The sequence below is a fragment of the Vanrija albida genome (genome assembly GCF_041260175.1).
Source record: "Vanrija albida strain AlHP1 chromosome Unknown contig_4, whole genome shotgun sequence".
In the NCBI taxonomy this organism is placed as follows: Eukaryota; Fungi; Basidiomycota; class Tremellomycetes; order Trichosporonales; family Trichosporonaceae; genus Vanrija; species Vanrija albida.
This window is the reverse complement of record NW_027191423.1, coordinates 487294-505962: the sequence shown is the minus strand read 5'-3', so window position 1 is coordinate 505962 and position 18669 is coordinate 487294. Positions and strand designations below refer to the sequence as shown.

At 65.5% G+C, this 18669-nt stretch overlaps 8 protein-coding genes across 8 annotated transcripts; 6 read left to right on the top strand and 2 right to left on the bottom strand.

Moving 5' to 3' along the window:
• Positions 1-19: 19 nt before the first annotated feature.
• On the top strand, positions 20-887 carry Q8F55_004915 (uncharacterized protein; the record flags this gene model as incomplete). Its single annotated transcript, XM_069353414.1, has 6 exons — positions 20-48; positions 88-281; positions 318-519; positions 556-641; positions 674-785; positions 833-887. The coding sequence occupies 6 exons, from the start codon at positions 20-22 to the stop codon at positions 885-887; spliced, it is 678 nt and encodes a 225-aa protein (XP_069208056.1).
• A 542-nt stretch (positions 888-1429) lies between these two features.
• Q8F55_004914 (uncharacterized protein) lies at positions 1430-3013 on the top strand (the record flags this gene model as incomplete). The annotated part of the gene is made up of 3 exons (XM_069353413.1): positions 1430-1614; positions 1652-1681; positions 1753-3013. The coding sequence occupies 3 exons, from the start codon at positions 1430-1432 to the stop codon at positions 3011-3013; spliced, it is 1476 nt and encodes a 491-aa protein (XP_069208055.1).
• A 429-nt stretch (positions 3014-3442) lies between these two features.
• Q8F55_004913 (uncharacterized protein) lies at positions 3443-4757 on the top strand (the record flags this gene model as incomplete). The annotated part of the gene is made up of 5 exons (XM_069353412.1): positions 3443-3713; positions 3779-4238; positions 4278-4511; positions 4546-4622; positions 4660-4757. The coding sequence occupies 5 exons, from the start codon at positions 3443-3445 to the stop codon at positions 4755-4757; spliced, it is 1140 nt and encodes a 379-aa protein (XP_069208054.1).
• Positions 4758-5047: 290 nt separating this feature from the next.
• Positions 5048-6132, top strand: Q8F55_004912 (uncharacterized protein; the record flags this gene model as incomplete). The annotated part of the gene is made up of 2 exons (XM_069353411.1): positions 5048-5075; positions 5114-6132. 2 exons carry the CDS (start codon positions 5048-5050, stop codon positions 6130-6132), a joined length of 1047 nt encoding a protein of 348 aa, XP_069208053.1.
• A 256-nt stretch (positions 6133-6388) lies between these two features.
• On the top strand, positions 6389-8468 carry Q8F55_004911 (uncharacterized protein; the record flags this gene model as incomplete). Its single annotated transcript, XM_069353410.1, has 5 exons — positions 6389-6665; positions 6718-7084; positions 7473-8017; positions 8058-8391; positions 8459-8468. The coding sequence occupies 5 exons, from the start codon at positions 6389-6391 to the stop codon at positions 8466-8468; spliced, it is 1533 nt and encodes a 510-aa protein (XP_069208052.1).
• A 771-nt stretch (positions 8469-9239) lies between these two features.
• Q8F55_004910 (uncharacterized protein) lies at positions 9240-9773 on the top strand (the record flags this gene model as incomplete). Its single annotated transcript, XM_069353409.1, has 2 exons — positions 9240-9720; positions 9754-9773. 2 exons carry the CDS (start codon positions 9240-9242, stop codon positions 9771-9773), a joined length of 501 nt encoding a protein of 166 aa, XP_069208051.1.
• A 632-nt stretch (positions 9774-10405) lies between these two features.
• On the bottom strand, positions 10406-15052 carry HMG1 (3-hydroxy-3-methylglutaryl-coenzyme A (HMG-CoA) reductase isozyme; the record flags this gene model as incomplete). The annotated part of the gene is made up of 4 exons (XM_069353408.1): positions 10406-13434; positions 13839-13950; positions 13991-14762; positions 14910-15052. 4 exons carry the CDS (start codon positions 15050-15052, stop codon positions 10406-10408), a joined length of 4056 nt encoding a protein of 1351 aa, XP_069208050.1.
• Positions 15053-16801: 1749 nt separating this feature from the next.
• On the bottom strand, positions 16802-18124 carry Q8F55_004908 (uncharacterized protein; the record flags this gene model as incomplete). The annotated part of the gene is made up of 3 exons (XM_069353407.1): positions 16802-17769; positions 17805-17961; positions 17996-18124. 3 exons carry the CDS (start codon positions 18122-18124, stop codon positions 16802-16804), a joined length of 1254 nt encoding a protein of 417 aa, XP_069208049.1.
• Positions 18125-18669: the final 545 nt, after the last annotated feature.

Here is an 18669-nt window from a genome sequence, read left to right as displayed (position 1 = left end):
GCCCGTCCCCGCGCCCGCAATGTTCTCCCCGCTCACCCTCATTTTCCGGTACGCCGCCGCTGCCGCATGACGCCGCTCACAGCCCAGCGCAATGTCCCTCCTCGATAACCGCCACGACTGGGTCGCGTCCGACGCCGACGCCGTGTGCCGCTTCTGCGTTGTCGCCATGGCTGAGCGCGGGCGGCGGGGGGGCGGCGGCGAAGCCGACGCCGACGAGGTGGGCGACGAGCCTGGTGGCGACGACGCCGACACCGACGCCGACGCCGACGCCGAAGTCGACGGTAAGCCTCCTCTCGTGGCCAGCTGACCCACCCCAGACAACCCACCCACCCACGCCTGCTGCGAAACCGCGGCGCGCTGGAACGCGTCCCTCCGCGCCATCGAGTTCGAGCAGGCCCTCTTCCTCTCGCTGCCGATCGTGCTCGCCGTCGGCGCCGCCACTGCGCTCATGGCGTTCGTCGCCACCACGGCCGTGTACTGTGCCTCGTGCGCCGGCTGCGCCGAGGACGATGCCGTGCCGTGCGTCTTGCCTTGACAGCGCTGACGCCACGCCAGCGTCATGTTCTGGCTCACGTTCATCGTCGCGGGCTGCGCGCGCCGCCTGCTCGCGCACATGCGCCGCCGGGTGCTCCCGCTCATCCGTGGGTCGGGGCGAGGAGTGGGCTGACGCTAGACCACCGCGGGATGCACGCCCTCCTCGCTGGCGCGCTGACCTATGCCCTCCGCGCCGTCGTCGGCACGCTCGTCGCCGTCGCGTTCGTGCTCGAGGCGCACGTCCCGTCCGGGTGGGTTCCCCGGCGAGACGGAGACGCGAAGCGCCACTGACCCCCAGCCTATCACACAGACTCGCCCTCTCCCTCGTCTGGGCCGCATCGCTCCTGTTGTAACCTACCGCTACCGGCCGTACGAGCCCGCAAGACCAATGCATGAAGTGACGACCATTCGTGAGCCGCGGCATCTCCGCAGGCCCGTCTGTCGCTCCCCGGCCAATCACCCCGGCCCATTTATTTCTAAGAGGCCAGCATTATTTCTAAGAGGCCGAGTATTTCTAAGAGCTGATTTCCAGCAACGGCCCAGATTGCAAACCCGTGCCCATGATTTCCGAGAGCGCCGGCGATCTAAGCGCGCGGCGAGGAGCAGCGAGTAGCATTGTTCGCAGGCTCGCACAAGGCCGATAAGACCAATGGGCCTTGGGCGTGCTCTGACGGGTGCGCTGCCGACTCGAGCCGAGTCGAGCATGCATGGAGCGAGTGCATCGCGTGAGCAGCTAGCAACACGCGCGCGCACGGCGCGAGCAGGCCGACCCGACTCCCCACCTCCCAGGCACCGCTTCTCGCGTCGGACCTCTCCGACCGGCCATGTCCGATTCTCTCAGTGGCTATAAAGCTAAGCTCGGCTGTCAGTCGGAGCGCCGCCATCAACCCGCACAATGTCGACAGCATTCAGAGAACGTCCAGCGCCGTCACCGGCGCCAGTGGAAGACATCGAGCTCAAGACGGCGCATGTGCCGCCTAGCGCGGCGCCGAGCGTCCACTCGGGCAGCGGGAGCGGGCGCGCGTCGCCGGCCCCGTCTGCCACTAGCACCGCCAATGCGCTGGACGAGCGCGCGTTCAGGTGGGTCGTGTGGCTCGGCTGCGCTGACAGACGGCAGAATACGACAGATCCTCATCTGCCTCTCGTCGTGAGTTACCTCGCAGCACGCAGGCCAGCGGCCAGCGGCTCGCTCCGCTCCCCGCTGATGCCCACCCCCAGCTTCACCCTCGTCTTCACGACCTGCGGCGCGGGCTTCTCCTTCGGCGTCTACCAGGAGCTGTACCAGTCCATGTCGGTGGAGCCCGGCTCGCCGTTCTACGGCGCGTCCCCCGCACAGATCGACCTGATCGGAACCCTCGGCGTAGCGTTCATGACCATCGTCTCGCCCTTCGCCATCGCGTGGACAAAGCGCTTCAGCCCCCGCACAATGGTGTACTGCGGCGGCGCGCTCTTCTTCGTCGCGTCCATCGCCGCATCGTACAGCCAGACGACGTGGCAGTTCATGCTCACCCAGGGCTTTCTAACGGGCATCGGCACGAGTTTCAGCTACATCCCAGCGGTGACGGTCGCGCCGACGTGGTACGGCGCGCGGCGCGGCCTCGCGCTTGGCATCATCACGAGCGGGACCGGGCTCGGCGGCGTCGTGTGGGCTCCTGCGCTGGAGGCCATGAACTCCAGCCTCGGGTTCCGCAACACGCTGCGGATTTCCGGCGCGATTTCCACCGCGCTCGTGCTGCTCGGCGGCGCGGTGATCGACTGGGACCCCGTCAACAAGGAGCGCGTGCAGGCCGAGACGGACCGCCTCAAGGCCAAGTCGCGCTCGTGGTTCCACAGCCTGTGGGCGGTCCCGCTGGTCGACTGGAAAATCGCGCGCACGCGCCAGTTTGTGGCGAACATCTCGGCAAACGCACTCCAGGGCGCGGCGTACTGTACCCCCATCTTCTTCTTCTCGGCCTACGCCAAGACGCTGGGATACTCGTCAAAGCAGGGCGCCATGTTTATTGCCGTCAACAACGTCGCCAGTGGCGTGAGCCGCATCGGTATTGGCGCGCTGGCAGATAGGTTCGGGCACGCCAACATGCTGCTCCTGTGCACGGGCGTCTCTGCCATCGTGTCGGTCGGGCTGTGGCTGCCTTCCACGCTCACGGGCGTGACGCACACGTCCAAGAGCCTGTTTATCGCCTACTCGATGCTCTACGGCCCCACGGCGTCGGCGTACGTGTCGCTGTTCCCGCCTGTCGCAATCGAAATGTTTGGCCTCCACAACTTTGCGTCGGTAAACGGCTTTCTGTACATGGTGCGCGGGCTCTCCATCCTCACGGGCACGCCTATCGCCGGCACGCTGATTCCGCACTCGGCCGCCCACAGCATGGCCCTGCCAAAGCAGTATCTCAACATGACGGCATTCGTCGCTGCCCTCCTCTTTGTCGCCACGGCCGGAGTCCTCTGGGTGAGGCTGGAGGTTGTCAACAAGGCCTAGTTCGGGCCTCGCCCCGGGCCTGGCACGCGCGTCATCTTACTTTATCGTTTCTGTTCTACATGCCCCCCACCCCCGCACTACTACCCACGCACGCACCACACTCTGCACCACGCACCACGCTGGCCCAGCGTCGCGCGTCACTATGCATCAGTCATGACAACGCTCCGAGCGCGCGCAGCCGACGTCATTCGCCTTGCCTGCAGGGGTTTGTGGCGGCGGGGGCCGGTGGCGCGTGGCCCGACAAGCCGACAGACAACAAAGCGCAAACTGGGCAAAGGTGGCGACGTCGACCCGTTATATAACTGTGCGTCTGCTCAAACGCGCACCCGCCACACCCAGTCGACTGCAGGACGGACCTCAAAAGCTGTGCACCGTGCTGGATCCAATGCAGCGCGACGGCATACCAACCCGGACCCGCTAGCCGCCACCATGCCGTTCCGAAGACGAAGCAGCCAGAGCCACAGGAGCCGGCTCTCGGTCGACCTCAGCTCGCTCCGGCACCACCACAAGGCGCTGAGCGTCGACCGTGGCTCGCCGACAAACTCAACCATGACGGGGGGGACAGGCCCGCCGTCGGGCGTGGCCCCAAGCCCGCCGTCGCGCGGGCGCTCGCCCGAGCCAAAGTCAAAGGCCCACCATTCCCTCTCGCACCTCGCGACCCTCTTCTCGGGCAGCAAGGAACACCTCGGCCACCGCGGATGTGGGTACCAGCGCCCCAGTGCCTGCCTCGGTGACGCGGACCCACACACCATACTGACAACGCAGCCCCAGCCACCGACAGTGACGTGCGGCACATTCTCCCAGAGACATTCTCGACCACCCCAGAGAGCGAGCATGCAAAGCTTGGCCCCGCGGGCGACGCCGACCACGGGGACCCCAAGCGCTGGTCGCGCACGTCGACACACAGCGAGCTGTCGAGCAGGGGCAGCTCGAGCCGCGTCCACTTTGATGCCGCGTCGACGTCGCTCTCGGACAAGGCGGACACTACGGCTGCTTCGGCAACGGGGAAGTCTAAGAAGCCGGCGGTAGAGCTCGCCTTCCCGCCCTACCTCGTCCCGCTGCTGGTCGTCATCGCCCTCCTCCTCCCGACTGGCAACCCCCTCCTCCACCGCCTCCTCTCATGGGAGTCGTCCGACGCGTCGCCGACGCTCGGCCTGTCACCCGACCTCCCCACGACGTTTGAGGACGACTTTTACGCGATCCAACGCAGCATCAGGACCGTAGTGTAAGCGGCCCTCTTCCCTGTTACGCGCTGACCTGCCAGTGAGTGCCTCGCCTGTGTCTTCGCCCTGTGGCAGGTCCAGCGCACCATCGGCCCCGCGGCCTCGGACCGGCCGCATGCCCTCGTCATCCTCTGGGGACAGGGGCTCCTCGATACCCTCGTGTGGTTCTTCATCGGCGTCGGCGGCCTCAAGGTCCTCGGCGTCGGCGTCACGCTGCTGCACCTCGTCGCGGCATTCACCGGCGTCATGTCCCACTGGGCTCTTGGAAGCGTCTCGTGAGTGCGCCGATGTCGGCCTAGCTAACGTCAGAACCATCTGGTACGCCCTAGCGTTCGCCTCTGGCTGGCTCAGCTGGATGCACCACCCCCTCGGCGTGGCGTACAAAGGTTGGTCGAGTCGATGACGCCCGTGCTGACCTGCCAGACTCTCAGCACAAGTTGTACCTCCACTTTGCGGCGGCCGGCCTCGTGTCCGTTTGGGTAGTCAAGCATGTTCTCGTCCCGTGGGCCGCTGCGCAGTAGTAGTAGTGTCTAGTCTCTCTCATTATAGTTGTACAGCTACCCATCTGCATATACATTGCATTATTCAACGGGAGGGGAGCAGCAAGCCGACATGTCGGCGTTGCCCGTTGATGGGGCACCACCGGGTGGCAACTTCGGCGCCTGCCCCGGGTCTACGGCGCACAGTGGCCCGAAAGCTTGCTGGCAGCACACAACATCCACGTCCATCTCGGATTTTGTCCGCTCCTCATCCACAAGCCAACAGGCAGTGGTAATGGCCACTCTGACCGCTGCAAGCATACACAGCCGGCATGAGTGCGCTTCTTGACACGGGTGCCGGTGAGTTGCAGTTCCTGTCCAGCCGCTGAACGCAGCAGACCACGCATCCACGACCCGGGACGACGAATCGGCCCACAACGACACGAGCTCCGTCTCGAGCGGTGAGGACGCCCACGAGCCGGCACCGCGCGCCTCGCACTGGCCCGTCCCGGCATCGCTCCTCCGCCCGCTGTCCCCGCTCGGCCCGCTCACGGCGCCCAGCCACCCGGTGTACGAGTACGTCCTCCCCGTGCTGCTGGGCACGGTCGGCGCCCACTGGCTGTGGGAGAACGTCCGCATCGCGCTCTGCGACCTGCGCCACCCGCCCATGGGCTTCCGCTGTGCCGGGCCACCAGAGGCGCGCGCGTACCCCTGCTCGCCGAGCGCGTGGCCCGCGCTCCTCCCCCTCGCGCTCAGGGCCGCCGCGTTCGCCTGGTCGCTCGCCGGCACCGCGCTGACGGCGACGGGGGCGTGGGTGCTGTACGGGTTCTGGATCGTCCCGAGCCCCGTGTACGGGACGCTGTTCGCGCTCGCGGCGATGCACCGGGCCAAGTTTCAGCCGACAAAGGCCAGCTCAAAGCTCCTCGCGGCGCTCCTCATCGCCTCGTGTGTGTTCCTCACCTCACTCGCCCGCGTCGAGCTGGCGCGCTTCTACGCGCGCCTGCTGCGTGGGTGTATCGACCTCGGCGCGTCGTTCGTATCGCTCGAGTCGTACGCCGACGCGACCATCGCCCTCGTCGAGGGCGGGCTGCGCGTGTGCAAGGTCGTGTCGGGCGACACGTGCTCCGTCGTCGGCGGCTGGCTCGACACGGTCGGCCTCATCGAGGTGTGGCGCGTCGCTGCGATCGTCAAGACGAAAGTGTACGACGTGGTGGTGGCAGCAGCGGCGCAGAACACGAGCGTGCCGGCGGCCGTGGTGCCCGCCACAGTCACCCAGACGGTCGACGTGACGGTCACGACGTGCTCGCCCGCGCCGACATGCGCCGCGAGCTTGGCCTTCCTCGTGTCTTGCGCCGACGCGCTGGCCTCTGCGGCGTCGGCGGCGGCGCGACCCGCGCCGACAGCCATCGCGTCTTAGGGATTACGGTATAGCTTTTTAATGTAGATGCCATGTATTCAGAGGGAAGACGGGGAAGACGAGGAAGGTAGCACGGGGAAGGCGAGGAAAGCAGTCACGTCCATGTACTTAACCCCACCAGCTCGGCTCTGTCATTTCTCTTCATCGCATCGCCCTTCGCTCAACCACGATGACGGTCGTCCGGCCGACCCCGTCGCCTTGCCCGACCCCACCAACAAGGCCGTCAACAATTGAGGCAGACCGGGTCGGCCTCATCATGCTCTTTGCCTCTCGGCCCGAGTATGGCTTTCTCACTTGCCCCACCGAAGACGGCAGATGGGTCTCTTGGACCCCGGGGGGCTGGGCCGACGACTCGGACTGGGATGCCGGCTTCTCCCACCACGCCGTCTGGCGCGATGAGCCCGAGGACGCCGTCTGGCGCGATGAGCCCGAGGACGCCGTCTGGCGCGATGAGCCCGAGGACGATCTGCACGGGTACCCGTCCACCTGTCCCCTCTCTCCAGTTCTCATTCTCAGCGCCCTACTCGTGGCGAGTGAGTACCCCCTTCTCTGCCCTCCTCGAGCCCGCCAGACTAACGCCATCAGCGGTCCTCGGCCTACTGGCCTCTCACGCCTTCCGTCCAGCGCTCCGATTGCAGGATAGGACCGACCTCACCGTCGTCACTTTGAACGCCGGCGCCCATATCCACCGTCTGTCGGCTGCGCCTACACCCTGCTGCTCGCGTACGGCCCTCATCCCCTCGCCGCTGGCCCTGGTGCACCCAGCGCTCGTCCCCGGCCACTCCCCGCCTGCCTTGATCTCCCAGCCGCGCCCTTTCAGCCTCAAGGCGTGGCGGGTGAACCACCACCCGATCGTTCCCCACCACAAGCTCGTTACGGCCGGAGCGTGGTACACGTCCTCCTTGTGGCTCGTCTTTGCCTCTGTCACCAGCACCCATATCGTGCAGGGCGGGTTTCTGCTCATCGGGGCAGTCCTAGCGTTCGCATGAGATGCCAAGATGAGTGTGGGTTCCTCCGACAGCGCCATGGCTGACCTGCAGCGTGAGGGGTTCTGAACGGCACCTGCAGCCACCACCGAGCACTTGTAGTCGCAACACATGGTCGTTACAGGATGAACCAGAATTTGGACTGACAGCCAACACGCTTGATGGCAAGAGTCGGTGGGGCTGGCTGGGATACAGAGGGAAGACGGGGAAGACGAGGAAGACGGGGAAGACGAGGAAGACGGGGAAGACGAGGAAGACGGGGAAGACGAGGAAGACGGGGAAGACGAGAAAGACGGGGAAGACGAGGAAGGCGAGCAAGGTGGCGACAGCTCTCACTCCTATTTATTCCACCAGCGCTGCTCTCCTCTCCATCTCCCAGCGCCCGCTCACGACCAAGACGATGCCCGTCACCACCCGCCACCGCGCCGCCGCCGCGCGTGCACCCTCCCCCGCAGCGCCGGTGCCCGATCCGCCGCCCCCGCCAGCAGATCAGCATAAGCGCCCCTTCGCGATCGGGATCGACGCGGCGCACGACGAACACACCATCACCCACCTCCTCACCAGCACCCCGTTTACCCCGTTCACGCTCTGCAACTGCCCGGCCTGTGTGCGCGCGCGCCGCGGCGTGCCCGACGAGCGCGTCTTCCACTCGGCTGAGGAGTACTGCGCTTGGCAGGCGTGGCGCACGGGCTGGGGGTATGAGGTGCGCTGGGATGGGGCGGGGTTCGATCTGGCGGCTGAGGGCAGCGGGCACGATCGCGCCGAGCGCGACCCGGCCAGCGAGGACGAGGGCGAGGACGAGCAGCCCGGTCCGCTGCGCTCCCCAAACTGCGCTGTTGTGCCCCCGGGCCGCCGCTTGCCATGGTACGGCCTCGCCATCGGGCTGCTCGCCGTGATCGGTGGGTCTCTCCTTGCTTCTTCGACCCGCCTAACCCCCAGGTATCGTCTTCTACCTCGCCGCCGGCGTCGTGCCGGCGCTCCGTCTGCAGGAGAGTACCCACCTCGCCGTATTCCTCCTGGGCGTGGTCGACCGCACCCGGTACTCCAATCCGTTCGCCGCTCGCTTGCCCCCACTACCCGCCATCACCGACCTCAAGACCTGGTGGGTGAGCCAACCGCTCTACCTCGCGCTCTGGGCCGACCGGCCAGTCACGGCGGCCGTGGCGCGGTACACTTCCTTCCTGCGGCTCGCGCCGTTAACCGGCATGGAGGCAGCCGCGCTCGACAGCGCCCTGCTGCTCGGGTTCGTCGCTGGCATGAGCGCGCTCTCCGGGTGAGCGCTGAGCGGGACGAGCCCGGCGTGATGGTGAGTCCCCGACAGCGCCACGGCTGACCTGCAGCGTGAGGTGAACCATGCCGCTCCGCCACACTATACTCTGCCATCGTCGGTGCCACAACTCACTCCGCACACACACGCCAGATCCATGCAGACGTGCGAACAGCGGTACCGAGTCATTGGAATGGCGACAGCTGGCCAGACACATTCCGTGTCAGATAGAGTCGGGCGTGCGTGGGCCTGAAACTGGGAAGCGAGGATAAGCTTTACCAGTGTGATCTGGCTGCGCGGGGCTCTGCGGCGGCCTGCGCGCCTACACCGTGTCGATCGCGGTGCAGGATAATGCGTCGTGTGTCGTGTCGTTCGTGAGAGTTTACGAGTCACGAGTGGGTGCCACTGGTGACGCCCACGGCGAGGCACAGGTGGTGTTGCGACACGCTTCAGGGCGGCGGCGTGTCTCGTCCTGGTGGCCTGGTGCCGCGCCACGAGCCTGCGCGCCTGGCAGTGTCCAGACCACGCGGCATGCCAAATCGCCTCGGGCTAAAGTGTGAAAAGCGCCGTTGGGTGAGGTTTGCTTTTGGCAGGCGGGCGGAGGCCGGTGGGCCAGCAGTGGGCGCGGTGGTGCGCGCTCCTGGCTGGGTGTTTGCTGCATGGCCCGCCGGCCAGCGACGGCTACGATCCAACCTACCTCACAACGAGCGAGACTGGCTCGACGTCGACGACTCGCTCTTGTCCATCACTCACGCCGTCGTCGCACTCTGCACCGGCGCACGCCGTCCATCGCAGATCTCGCCATCGCCCATCACCCGCCCATCGCCCACCCCACCCCCCGGTTCCTACCCACAATGTCAGCGCCAGCGCTCACCTTCCACCCCTCGACGCTCGACTCGCGCCCGCACCCCGTCCTCGCCGACCCCTTCGCGACCACGCCCGCGGCGATGAGCTCCGCCGGCCCGCTGCGCGCGAGCCCCCGAGGCGCGGCCCGCTGGGTCCAGAAGGCGGGGTACGCGACCCTCGCGCTCTCTCTCGCGCCCTTCGTCGTCATCGGCCTCGTCGTGCGCGCCCTCACGCAGCCCTTCAACGCCGCGTACGAGGCGTACCTCGCGCGCACGCGCGCCGCCAAGCGCGAGACGAGCCGGCGCAGGGGGCGCAGCGCGAGCTTTACCGGCGGGTTTCAGAGCTTTGCCGTCGAGAACGCGCGCCGCGAGGCGGGTAACGCCGGCGCTGGCAACGGCGGCGTGAACGGCGCAAAGGAGGGCCAGAAGGAGAACGCCGCGTCCCGCACCGCCTCCCCTGTGGAGCAGGACCTCTGGCGCAAGCGCAAGAGTGAGTCCGGTCTCGCCGCGTAGCTGACCCCAGACGCCGCGGCTGCCAACTAGGACGCCGACGCCGACAGCAAGGACCTCCGAGCCCCCATCGTCCCACTCGCAAGCCTCACCTCGCAGCCTGCAGCCCAGCCCACAGCCAGCACCCCGGCGCCGCACCCCACCCCCACACTAGACACCCCCGTACTACATGTTGTTAATGCTATTTTCCCCGACGCCGTGATAGGAATGCGTAGCCCGCGTCGCCTGCTCCGCCGCCCCCGGCGTCTTTGGTGGCGCGGGGAACGAGATCGTGCTACGCGCCACGGAACGCGCTCGCAACGCGACTCACCCGCGACGCGCTCCGCGCTCCGCCTCCGTGCCCCACCGCGCATCGCGCATCGGAACCCCCGACGCCTTCTCGCGACCACAATGGCAGCGCTCGCGACATGGCGCAGCGTGCCTCCCCCCACCTCCCACCTTCCCACGACCACTATCCCCTCCCCCGTACGCCCTCCTCGACCTCCCAGTTGTCGTCAATCCATGCATTGATAAGGCCGGTCTGATGTTGTAATGCAATACTAGTAGTTTGTATAATCTCCACACCCCTGCAGGCAAGCCAGCCTCAACTCCAACTCCTCCCCCTACACACACGTCCCAAGATGTGACTCTACCTCGCGCGTCTCGCGCGCCTCGCGGCGCCCACGTCACTGAGGCGGCTGGTGGCTCTGCACCAGCTTGGTCGGTGACAATCTGATTTTGGGCGACAAGCCCAGGTGGTTCTGGATCAAGCTCTGCTCGCGCAGAGCAGGCGTCATGCCACCAAACGGTGTCATGGCTCCGGGCGTAGCCGGCACCGAGCGGTTGTGCTTCATGTGCGCCTGGATCAGGTGGCCGGCAGCGAGCGCCGACATGAGCGACAGCTCGCCAGCCATGACGGCAGCGACAATGATGCGCGCAAGGCGCTGCGCGTTGGCACCCGGCTGGGTGGGGTGCGCGCCCGCAATTCCGAGCATCTCGAGCATGGCGCGCTGGGGCGAAAGAATGGTACCACCGCCAACGGTGCCGACCTCGATCGACGGCATCGAGCACGTGATAAGCAGGTCCTCGCCGTTGTTGATCGGCTCCATGAGCGTCATGCACATCGATGACTCGACGTTCTGAGCCGGGTCCTGTCCACAGGCGAGGTAGATGGCCGTGAGAATGTTGGATGCGTGCGCGTTGAAGCCACCAATCGAACCGGCCATGGCCGAGCCGATCAGGTTCTTCTTCATGTTGAGGTTGCACAGCTCCTTGACAGTCGTCTTGAGCACAGTCTTGACAACATGGCCAGGGACAATGCCCTCGGCGACAACGCTCTTGCCACGGCCCTCGATCCAGTTGATAGCGGCAGGCTTCTTGTCCGTGCAGTAGTTGCCCGACAGTGCGAGCACGTCCATCTCGGGGTAGCGGTGCTGCAGAACCTCGAGCGCCTTCTCGGTACCCTTGGAGATCATGTTCATGCCCATGGCGTCACCAGTCGAGGTGGCGAAACGGACGTAGAGCGTGCGGCCGGCGAGAGCAGTCTTGAAGTGCTGGAGACGGGCAAAGCGCGAGGTCGAGTTGAAGGCAGTCGACAGAGTCTGGAAGCCCTCCTCGGAGTCGATCCAAACCTTGGCATCAGCGGCCATCTTGATGCTGGGGAAGTCGATGGCAGGGCCACGGGTCATGGCGTCCTGGGTGAGGACAGTCGAGACACCACCGCCAGCGTTGAGCGCCTTGCAGCCACGCGAGGTCGAGGCAACAAGGGTGCCCTCAGTAGTAGCCATGGGGATGTGGAGAAGCTGGCCATCGATGTTGAGAGGTCCGGCAACACCGACAGGGATGGGCATGAAGCCGATAACGTTCTCGCAGCACGCGCCGATGATCTGCTGGTAGTCGTAGTCGTTCATGGGAAGGAGCGAAGACTCGAGGGTCTGGGTGAGCGAGGCGCGAGAGACAACAGCACGGCGGACGCGAACGGCGCGGTCGTTGTCCTTGAGGGTCTTCTCGAGCGAGTACGGCGCAATCTTGCCCTTCTGGACCAGAAGAATAACCTCCTCGTCGGACAGGTTGGTGATGCCGACACCGCCGGCAAAGACCTCGATGCACTCCTCGAGCGACCGGCGGCTGTTGAACGACTGCGAAGAGGAAGGAGGCGAGTTGCGCTTGTCGAGGACGGGCTGGGCGATGACGGGAACGACGGGGGCCGACGGAGGGGTAACGTGGACGGGGATAGTAGTGATGCCGTTGGCGGTACCGTTGGGCAGACCGTTGGCCGACCCGTTGGACACACCGTTGGGCATGCCGTTAGGCTTGGCCGAGCCATTGCTGTGGGCGGACTGAGCGTGCTTGGGCGTCTTGTCGCCGTCGCCGTTGACCGAGGTGACCGAAGCACGAGACTTGTGGTGCGAGCTCTTGCCGTTAATCTGCTGGCGGGCGTCGGCGGCGCGCTGGGCGCGGTACTTCTCCAGGGTGGACGGGGAGCGGGCGTGGCGGCGGGGCTGGTCAACAGCCTCAAAGACGCCAACGAGAGCCTGGGCAGCAGCGGCAACGGGGCCCTGGCCGCCAATCGAGTTGGACGCAATACCCTTGAGCAGGTAGCCGTTGAGCAGCACGCTGATGAAGAGAATAACGACAATCCACTTGGAAAGAACCGGGTCACCGACAAGCGTCGACCACTCGGACATGAAGTTGTCGAGCGACTCGATGCGCGAGGCCGTACGGCCGTCCTGGGTCTGGACGATGTGCGTGGGCGTGAGGATCTGGACAATCATGTCCGTGTTGGCCGGCTGCGAGTTGTACAGCGCCTCAAGGATGGGCGACAGGTTGCCAGTGCGCGAGTCGACGCGAGGGGTGGGGATCGAGTGCGAGACGTGGCGCTTGAGAGCCGTCTGCTCGGTCAACGTCGTGCAGAGGTTGAGCACGTGGAGGACGAGGAACGAGATGAGGACAAAGAACTTCAGGCGCCACACCGTGTCACCAGACTGGCCCTCAACCTTGGGCAACTCTTCGGCCTGCTTGGAGAAGAACGAAGCCGTCTTGGCAGGCGAGTTGTTACGCGACGAGTCGGCGCCGTTGAGAGGAGTGAGGAGCGAGCCCGACGAGGCGCTGCGCTTGAGCGCAGCCTTGGCGCGGCGGTTGCCTCTGACCAGCTTGATGCGGTGGACCTCGACCATGACGGAAAGGATGGCAACGTAGAAGGTGAAGAGGAAGACGCAGTCGACAGCAAGAGCAAGGGCAGCAAGGTAGCAGAACTCGCGGAGGCCACCGATGCCACTCGCGGCACCCATGGCAAGGACGGCGATTTCAAGGGCGTAGTCGCGGACAATGCCAACACCAACAGCTCCGACAGCGTCGGTGACAATCTGCCTCGCGGCGACAGGGGCGACCCAGCGGATACCCTTTCCGTCGGCGAGCTTCTGGAGACGCTCGAGGGGAGCCAGCTCGCGGTGGAGGAGGCCGAGGTCGAGGCCGAGACCGCCCTCGTCGGGAACCTCGTCGACCGGGGTCACGTCCGGAGAAGCCGCCACCGGCGAGATGTCGGGGTGCTCAAACACGGCGCTGGCGAGACGGAAGGGCTTGTCAAAGCCCACAGTGAGGACCAGGAACGGCAGCGCCTCGGAAAGGACGATGGGGTCGATGGTAACGTTGAGGAGGTACGCGAAGAGGAGGGCGATCAGGAAGGCAAAGGTGGAAGAGATCAGGGTAGCGAACGCTGGGCATGTTAGCTTGTACTTGGGTGGCAGTGCGAGGAGAAGAATGGAGCCGCGAGGTATGAGAATGGAGGTCGTCTGTTGTGCTCGGCCTTGCTCGATGTGGCTCGTTTGACACAATAGACACCGAAAGCAAGCAGCCTCCGGCGCCTCCGAACCTTGACCCACACACCGGCCGGACCGGCTGGTGAGCAAGCACACGTGCCATCACTCAGAGGTCACTGAGCCGCACGGCGCCGAGCCGTGCACATTCCCTGCGCGTCGCGACGATCGCCGCGAGTATCGAGAAGAAGACCCTCCTTGACCTGTATGTGATGCCCGCCACGGCGGCAACGAGGCCAAGCACGACCACAGATCTCCCGCCGTTCTGCGCACGCGCCTCGGAATCCCGTCATGTGACACTTACGAAGCCAAAAGTTCGAGCCGAGCTTGCGCATGTTGATAAACAGGCGGACAAAGGCGACGTGCATGAGCAGGTATCCGAGCAGGACAACGAAGACATCGGCCGAGTCGGCGTTCTGAACAATGTCAGTGAAAGCAACTTGACCAATTACCCACCCTGGCAAGCGTGTAGAAGCGGAAGAAGAGAGATCGCAGCGCGTAGCCAACCCAGCGAACCTTGCGAACAGCGGGGTTCTGCTCAACCTCGGCGTTGGCCTTGGCCTCTGCGAGGTTGTAGAGACCGCTCGTCTCCATGTTGGGAAGGAGCTGCCAGCTGGGGCCGCTCGACGAAGGAGGCAACACGCTGAGGGTCGAGTTGCTGCCCGGCGCCTGGAAGCTGGGGAGCTTGGCGAGCTGGGCAAGGTAGGTGAGGGTCGGGGTGTCGGGGGAGGGCGCGCGGAGCAGGAGGGTCAGGACCGCCTGGTTGGGGTTGACGGGGCTGGCCTCGAGCTGGGGCTTGCCGCTGGTCTGACAGTCGAAGCACAGGTCCGAGTACGTGTACGTCTTGCCGTGCAGCGTGACTGCGACCTCGTCGACGACCCAGTCGCGCCAGGCATCGCGGGCCGTGTCGTCGGTGTCGCGGTCCTCGCGGACAACGGTCAACTGCTTGACGAGGACGATCGCGGCGCTCTTGCCCTTTTTGTTGCCGCCGCTCTCCTTTGGCCAGACGTAGCCGCCCTCGAGCGCGTTGGCCTCGAGGGCACGGCGGAAGTCGACCGACTGGATAGGGAGCCATTCGCCATTGGCAGAGTTCAAGATCGGCGAGTGGGCATAGGAAGCATGAGGGGCAGTGTAGGCAGAGCCAGCAGCCTCGGCGCCGGCCAGACCTTCTGCCAGACGAACATAGTGCACGGGTCGCGCGGGAGGTGCTGGGGCGGGGAGGGAGAAGCTGTGGGGAGTGTCAGCATCCGTCTCAACGTCCCCAGGCGCTCTCTGTCGCTATCAAGGCCCCGAGCAAAGCCGGCGCCATCACTCGGGTCGCCCCAAATTTCGCCGGCACGCACTGGCCTGGCAAGCTCGACGCGTCGATACTCACATTTCAGAACCCTTGATAGCCTGCAAGAGCTGAAAGTAGGCGAGGGTGACGATGATGAAAGTCGCCGTCACGACCTCGATGGGAGCGCTGGCACTGAATGCCGAGAGCGCGAGCAGCACTGAGCGTACTGTTGAGCGGAACATTTGTTGTTGCTCGAGTTGTGTTGCGTGGCCTAGTTGCCGTTGAGGAACCTGGCGGCCACTGCAAGGAGGGAAGAGGGGGAGGGAAGGAAGGGAAGGGGGGTTGTTGTCGTGTAACGAGGGGTCGAGCTATGCGATGGGTCGATGCGATGGGAGCAGCTTGATGGGTCGATGGTCGTGTCAAAGAATGTGGAGATGTCTCGGCTCGCTGTGGTGGGCGGCGACGGCGACGACGGCGGCGGCGGCGATGACTGTCTTGCTTGTCGCGCGCGGCTTTGGTGGAGATGGATGGTTCGATCGGCTGACGGCGCGCGGCACAACGGCAAGCAGGCGTCACTGTTTTTTCGAGTGACCCACTTGTCGGGTTGCTGTTAAAAACTGGACGCGTCGTTTGTCGATGTCGTCGATGCACTGGCTGTTGAAGCTGTTGCTGTCTCGGCTTCAACGATGCAAGGGAGGAGGATGGTGATGGACAAAGCAAAGAGCGACAGGTGGTGCTGGCTGGCTGGGCTGCTAAGGGCAAGCAGCACGCGGCGTATCGGATCGCGTGCGTTCAGACGGGTCTCCGGTCTCCACTGGCACAAGTCACCAGCAAATGAGGAGGTCGCGCCAAAGTGTAATTGGACCCAGCGAGTGATGCTAATGGCACGCCAGAGATCCCCAAAACGGGCCAAAGACGCGCGTGGCAGCAGGAGGACGCGTGCAGGAACAACTCGCGGCGCGCGGCGCAAACCACAAGGAGCAAGAAAAAATCTTTTGAAAGGGCCCTGAATATCCCGTCCGAACCGAGACTTCAGACGTGTGACGACAGAGTCTAGAGGCAGGCAGTCCAAGGTCGAGAGCGCCAAAGGGAAAGAGAGCTACGAGACCAGGCGCGTCAGAGCAAAAGGTCGAGGGCGATAGTAGGGGCGAGGGAGAGCCGTGGCGTTGAAAAGAGTGAGCAGAGTGGGTGGGTAGGAGGGAGAGAGTCGATGAGGACGAGGAAGAGACGAGTCTGGCCCCCACAACACTGCAGTGGGACAGAGCGGCGTTGCGATGCATACAGACACACAGAGCTGCAGTCGTGCCATCGCTGCTGGCTGCTGCTACAGCACTGATGTTGATACATTGTTGTTGTGGTGACGGCCCCGACTAACCCCCAGCCTACCCGGCGACCCACCGGCCCACCGTCGTACGATGAAAATACCCGGCCGCGCCGCGTGCCTGCCTGAGCGTCGCGAGGCGTGAGGCGTCGGCAGTCGGTCGGTCGCGACCTGAGCCAGTCATGGGGGCATTGACGCGCCTGGTGTCAATGCGTCAATGATACTCGCTGCAGGACGATCGAGCATGCATAGGGAGAGGGGGCAAAGTCAGTCACGCATACAGGCGAGCGAGCTGCTCGGCGCCATGTAGCCACGTCGCAGATCCCCGCCCGGCGACACTACACTACACGTCTCTCTCGCTCTCTGCACTTCTGGGGCCTCGTCCACCCGCCCCTGCCGTCGTCATGTCGTGAGATTACAGCAGGAGGCAAGAACAACAGCCCACCCACCCAACCCCCCGATGGCACCATTTTTGCCCCATAACGTTTACGCGCCCAAGGTGATTCCGAGGCGGCAAATGACGTCAACGCGTTGGGCGGACGTGGCGGCCAGCGCGTCGGCGTCGACGGCCGTGACACGTGGCCCAATGCCGCGAACAGCGAGACGCAGCCTCGACGCTCGACGCCATGCAATCCATCCGTACATGCCTTGTACAATGCCAGCCCGGCCCCTAGTACTCGTCCTCCCACGCCTCGAGGGGCCACTTGTCAACCGCGGCCCCGCTATCGTTGACCCTGTCGAACAGCGGCACAAGCGGCGCCGGCACCTCCTGCGCCCTGTTGGCGACGTAGATGCGGAGCAAGTGGCGGGCGTTTGCCTCCGAGTCCTCGGACGCCGTGCGCGAGTGCAGCACGGTGTGGTTGTTGAAGAACTCGAGGTCGCCCTTCTGCAGGTCGATGTCGAGGCTGAGCCGCTCCGCCGTGAAGTGGAGCGCGTCGAGCGCGAGGTGCTTGTCCTCCGGCAGCTTGGGCACGCCGGCGTCGGCCTCGTAGAACCCGAAGAAGGGGCGGCGCGAGTACGCGATGGACACGTTGGCCCCGCGCTCGAGCGTGTAGACTAGCGGCCGGCCGTTGGGCGAGTATCGCGTCACCCAGTCCGGCTTGGCCAGGGTGCGCAGCACGTCGCGCCGCGTGTTCGCGAGCGCGTTGTACGTCGCCGCGATCGAGCTGAGCTGCGACAGGCCCCCGGTTTCGGCCACGCCGAGCGTGACCAGCCCGACGATCGACGCCGCCCCGTCCGTGTGGAACACCTGGTTGCCGCTCGTCTGCCCCTTGACCACGATGGCCGGGCGGATGTCGGCGGGCAGGGACGTAATGTCGCGCAGGTGCGTGATGTTCTTGTCGCCCTGCGGCTGGCGGGCCCCGTCGCCGAGGTAGGCTGAGATGCCGGCGAAGACGGTGACCTGTTTCTCGCGGGGCCAAGAGTCAACAGGCAGACCGCGGAGCACGCGGAACCCGAGGCCGTGGTTGATTTCGCGTGTCACCTCGCGCAGGGCAGCGTACAGCCCCGAGCCGGGGGGAAGCGGGAAAGTCGCGCGCGAGATCTCGTTCTTGTGCACTTTAAGCGCGGCGAAGTGCTCGTACGCGGCGTCGAGGAGCGCAATGTCCCCCGAGGTGAAGGTGTACAGCCACTTTTCAGCTGGGCAGTCAGCGCGGGCAGACGACGCAACTCACGCTGGTCGACGAGCACCTTGCCGTCCCAGAGCGTGCTAGGGCTGACATGTGCCGGAAAGCCCTCGGGCAGCGGGTCGTCCTCCGGGCGCGCGTACGCCAGCTGCGAGGACGCCCACCACTCGCGCGACGGCTCGTAGCTCGTGTCGAAGAGAGCCGACTGGGGTTAGCGGGAAGCGGCACGCGCCACGCACCTTCTTCTCCGAGGCGCTGAGGTCGCGCTTGGTGATCGACTCGGCGGCCGTGCCGAGCGCGAGGCGGTTGTAGCTGACCCTGGGGGCGGGGGCGGTGATGGCGGTGGGCGAGGCGACGGCGGCGGTCATCGTGTCGTGGGTGGTGTCGTCTTGTCGCCTGTCGCCCGTAGCTATATACCCCGCCACGCTGCCACCCCACGCCGCCACAGTCACACCCGCGACGTAATCGCATCACTCAGCTGCTGAGCCAGTTGATGGCACCACCAGGCGCGTGCAGCACGTCAGTGGTAGGGGCTGCTAGCTTGGCGCGGCGACGGTCGCAGCGAGGGCTAGGACGGCTCGCAGAAGGGCAGCCGCCACACTGGTTGGTGCCTCGGCGCCGGGCCCCGCGGCCGGTCCCTGCCCACAGTCATGAATGTACAGTCGTCGTTGCCCGAGTCGATCACGACGACCTCGCCATCGACGGTTTGGTTTCCGCTGCTTGCACTGCAGCAATTGCCCGGTATCATGTGCTGGCTGCAGCACGCGCGACCATGCGTGCTGTCGCGCAGGTCCTCGCCCCGAGTCGGGCGTGACGCCCATGTCCGCTGCTCGGTGGGTCTGTCAGTCCATGTCCGCCACACCACGACTGACCACCGCGCCCGTGTCCACACTCGTCTTGCATCCTCACATCC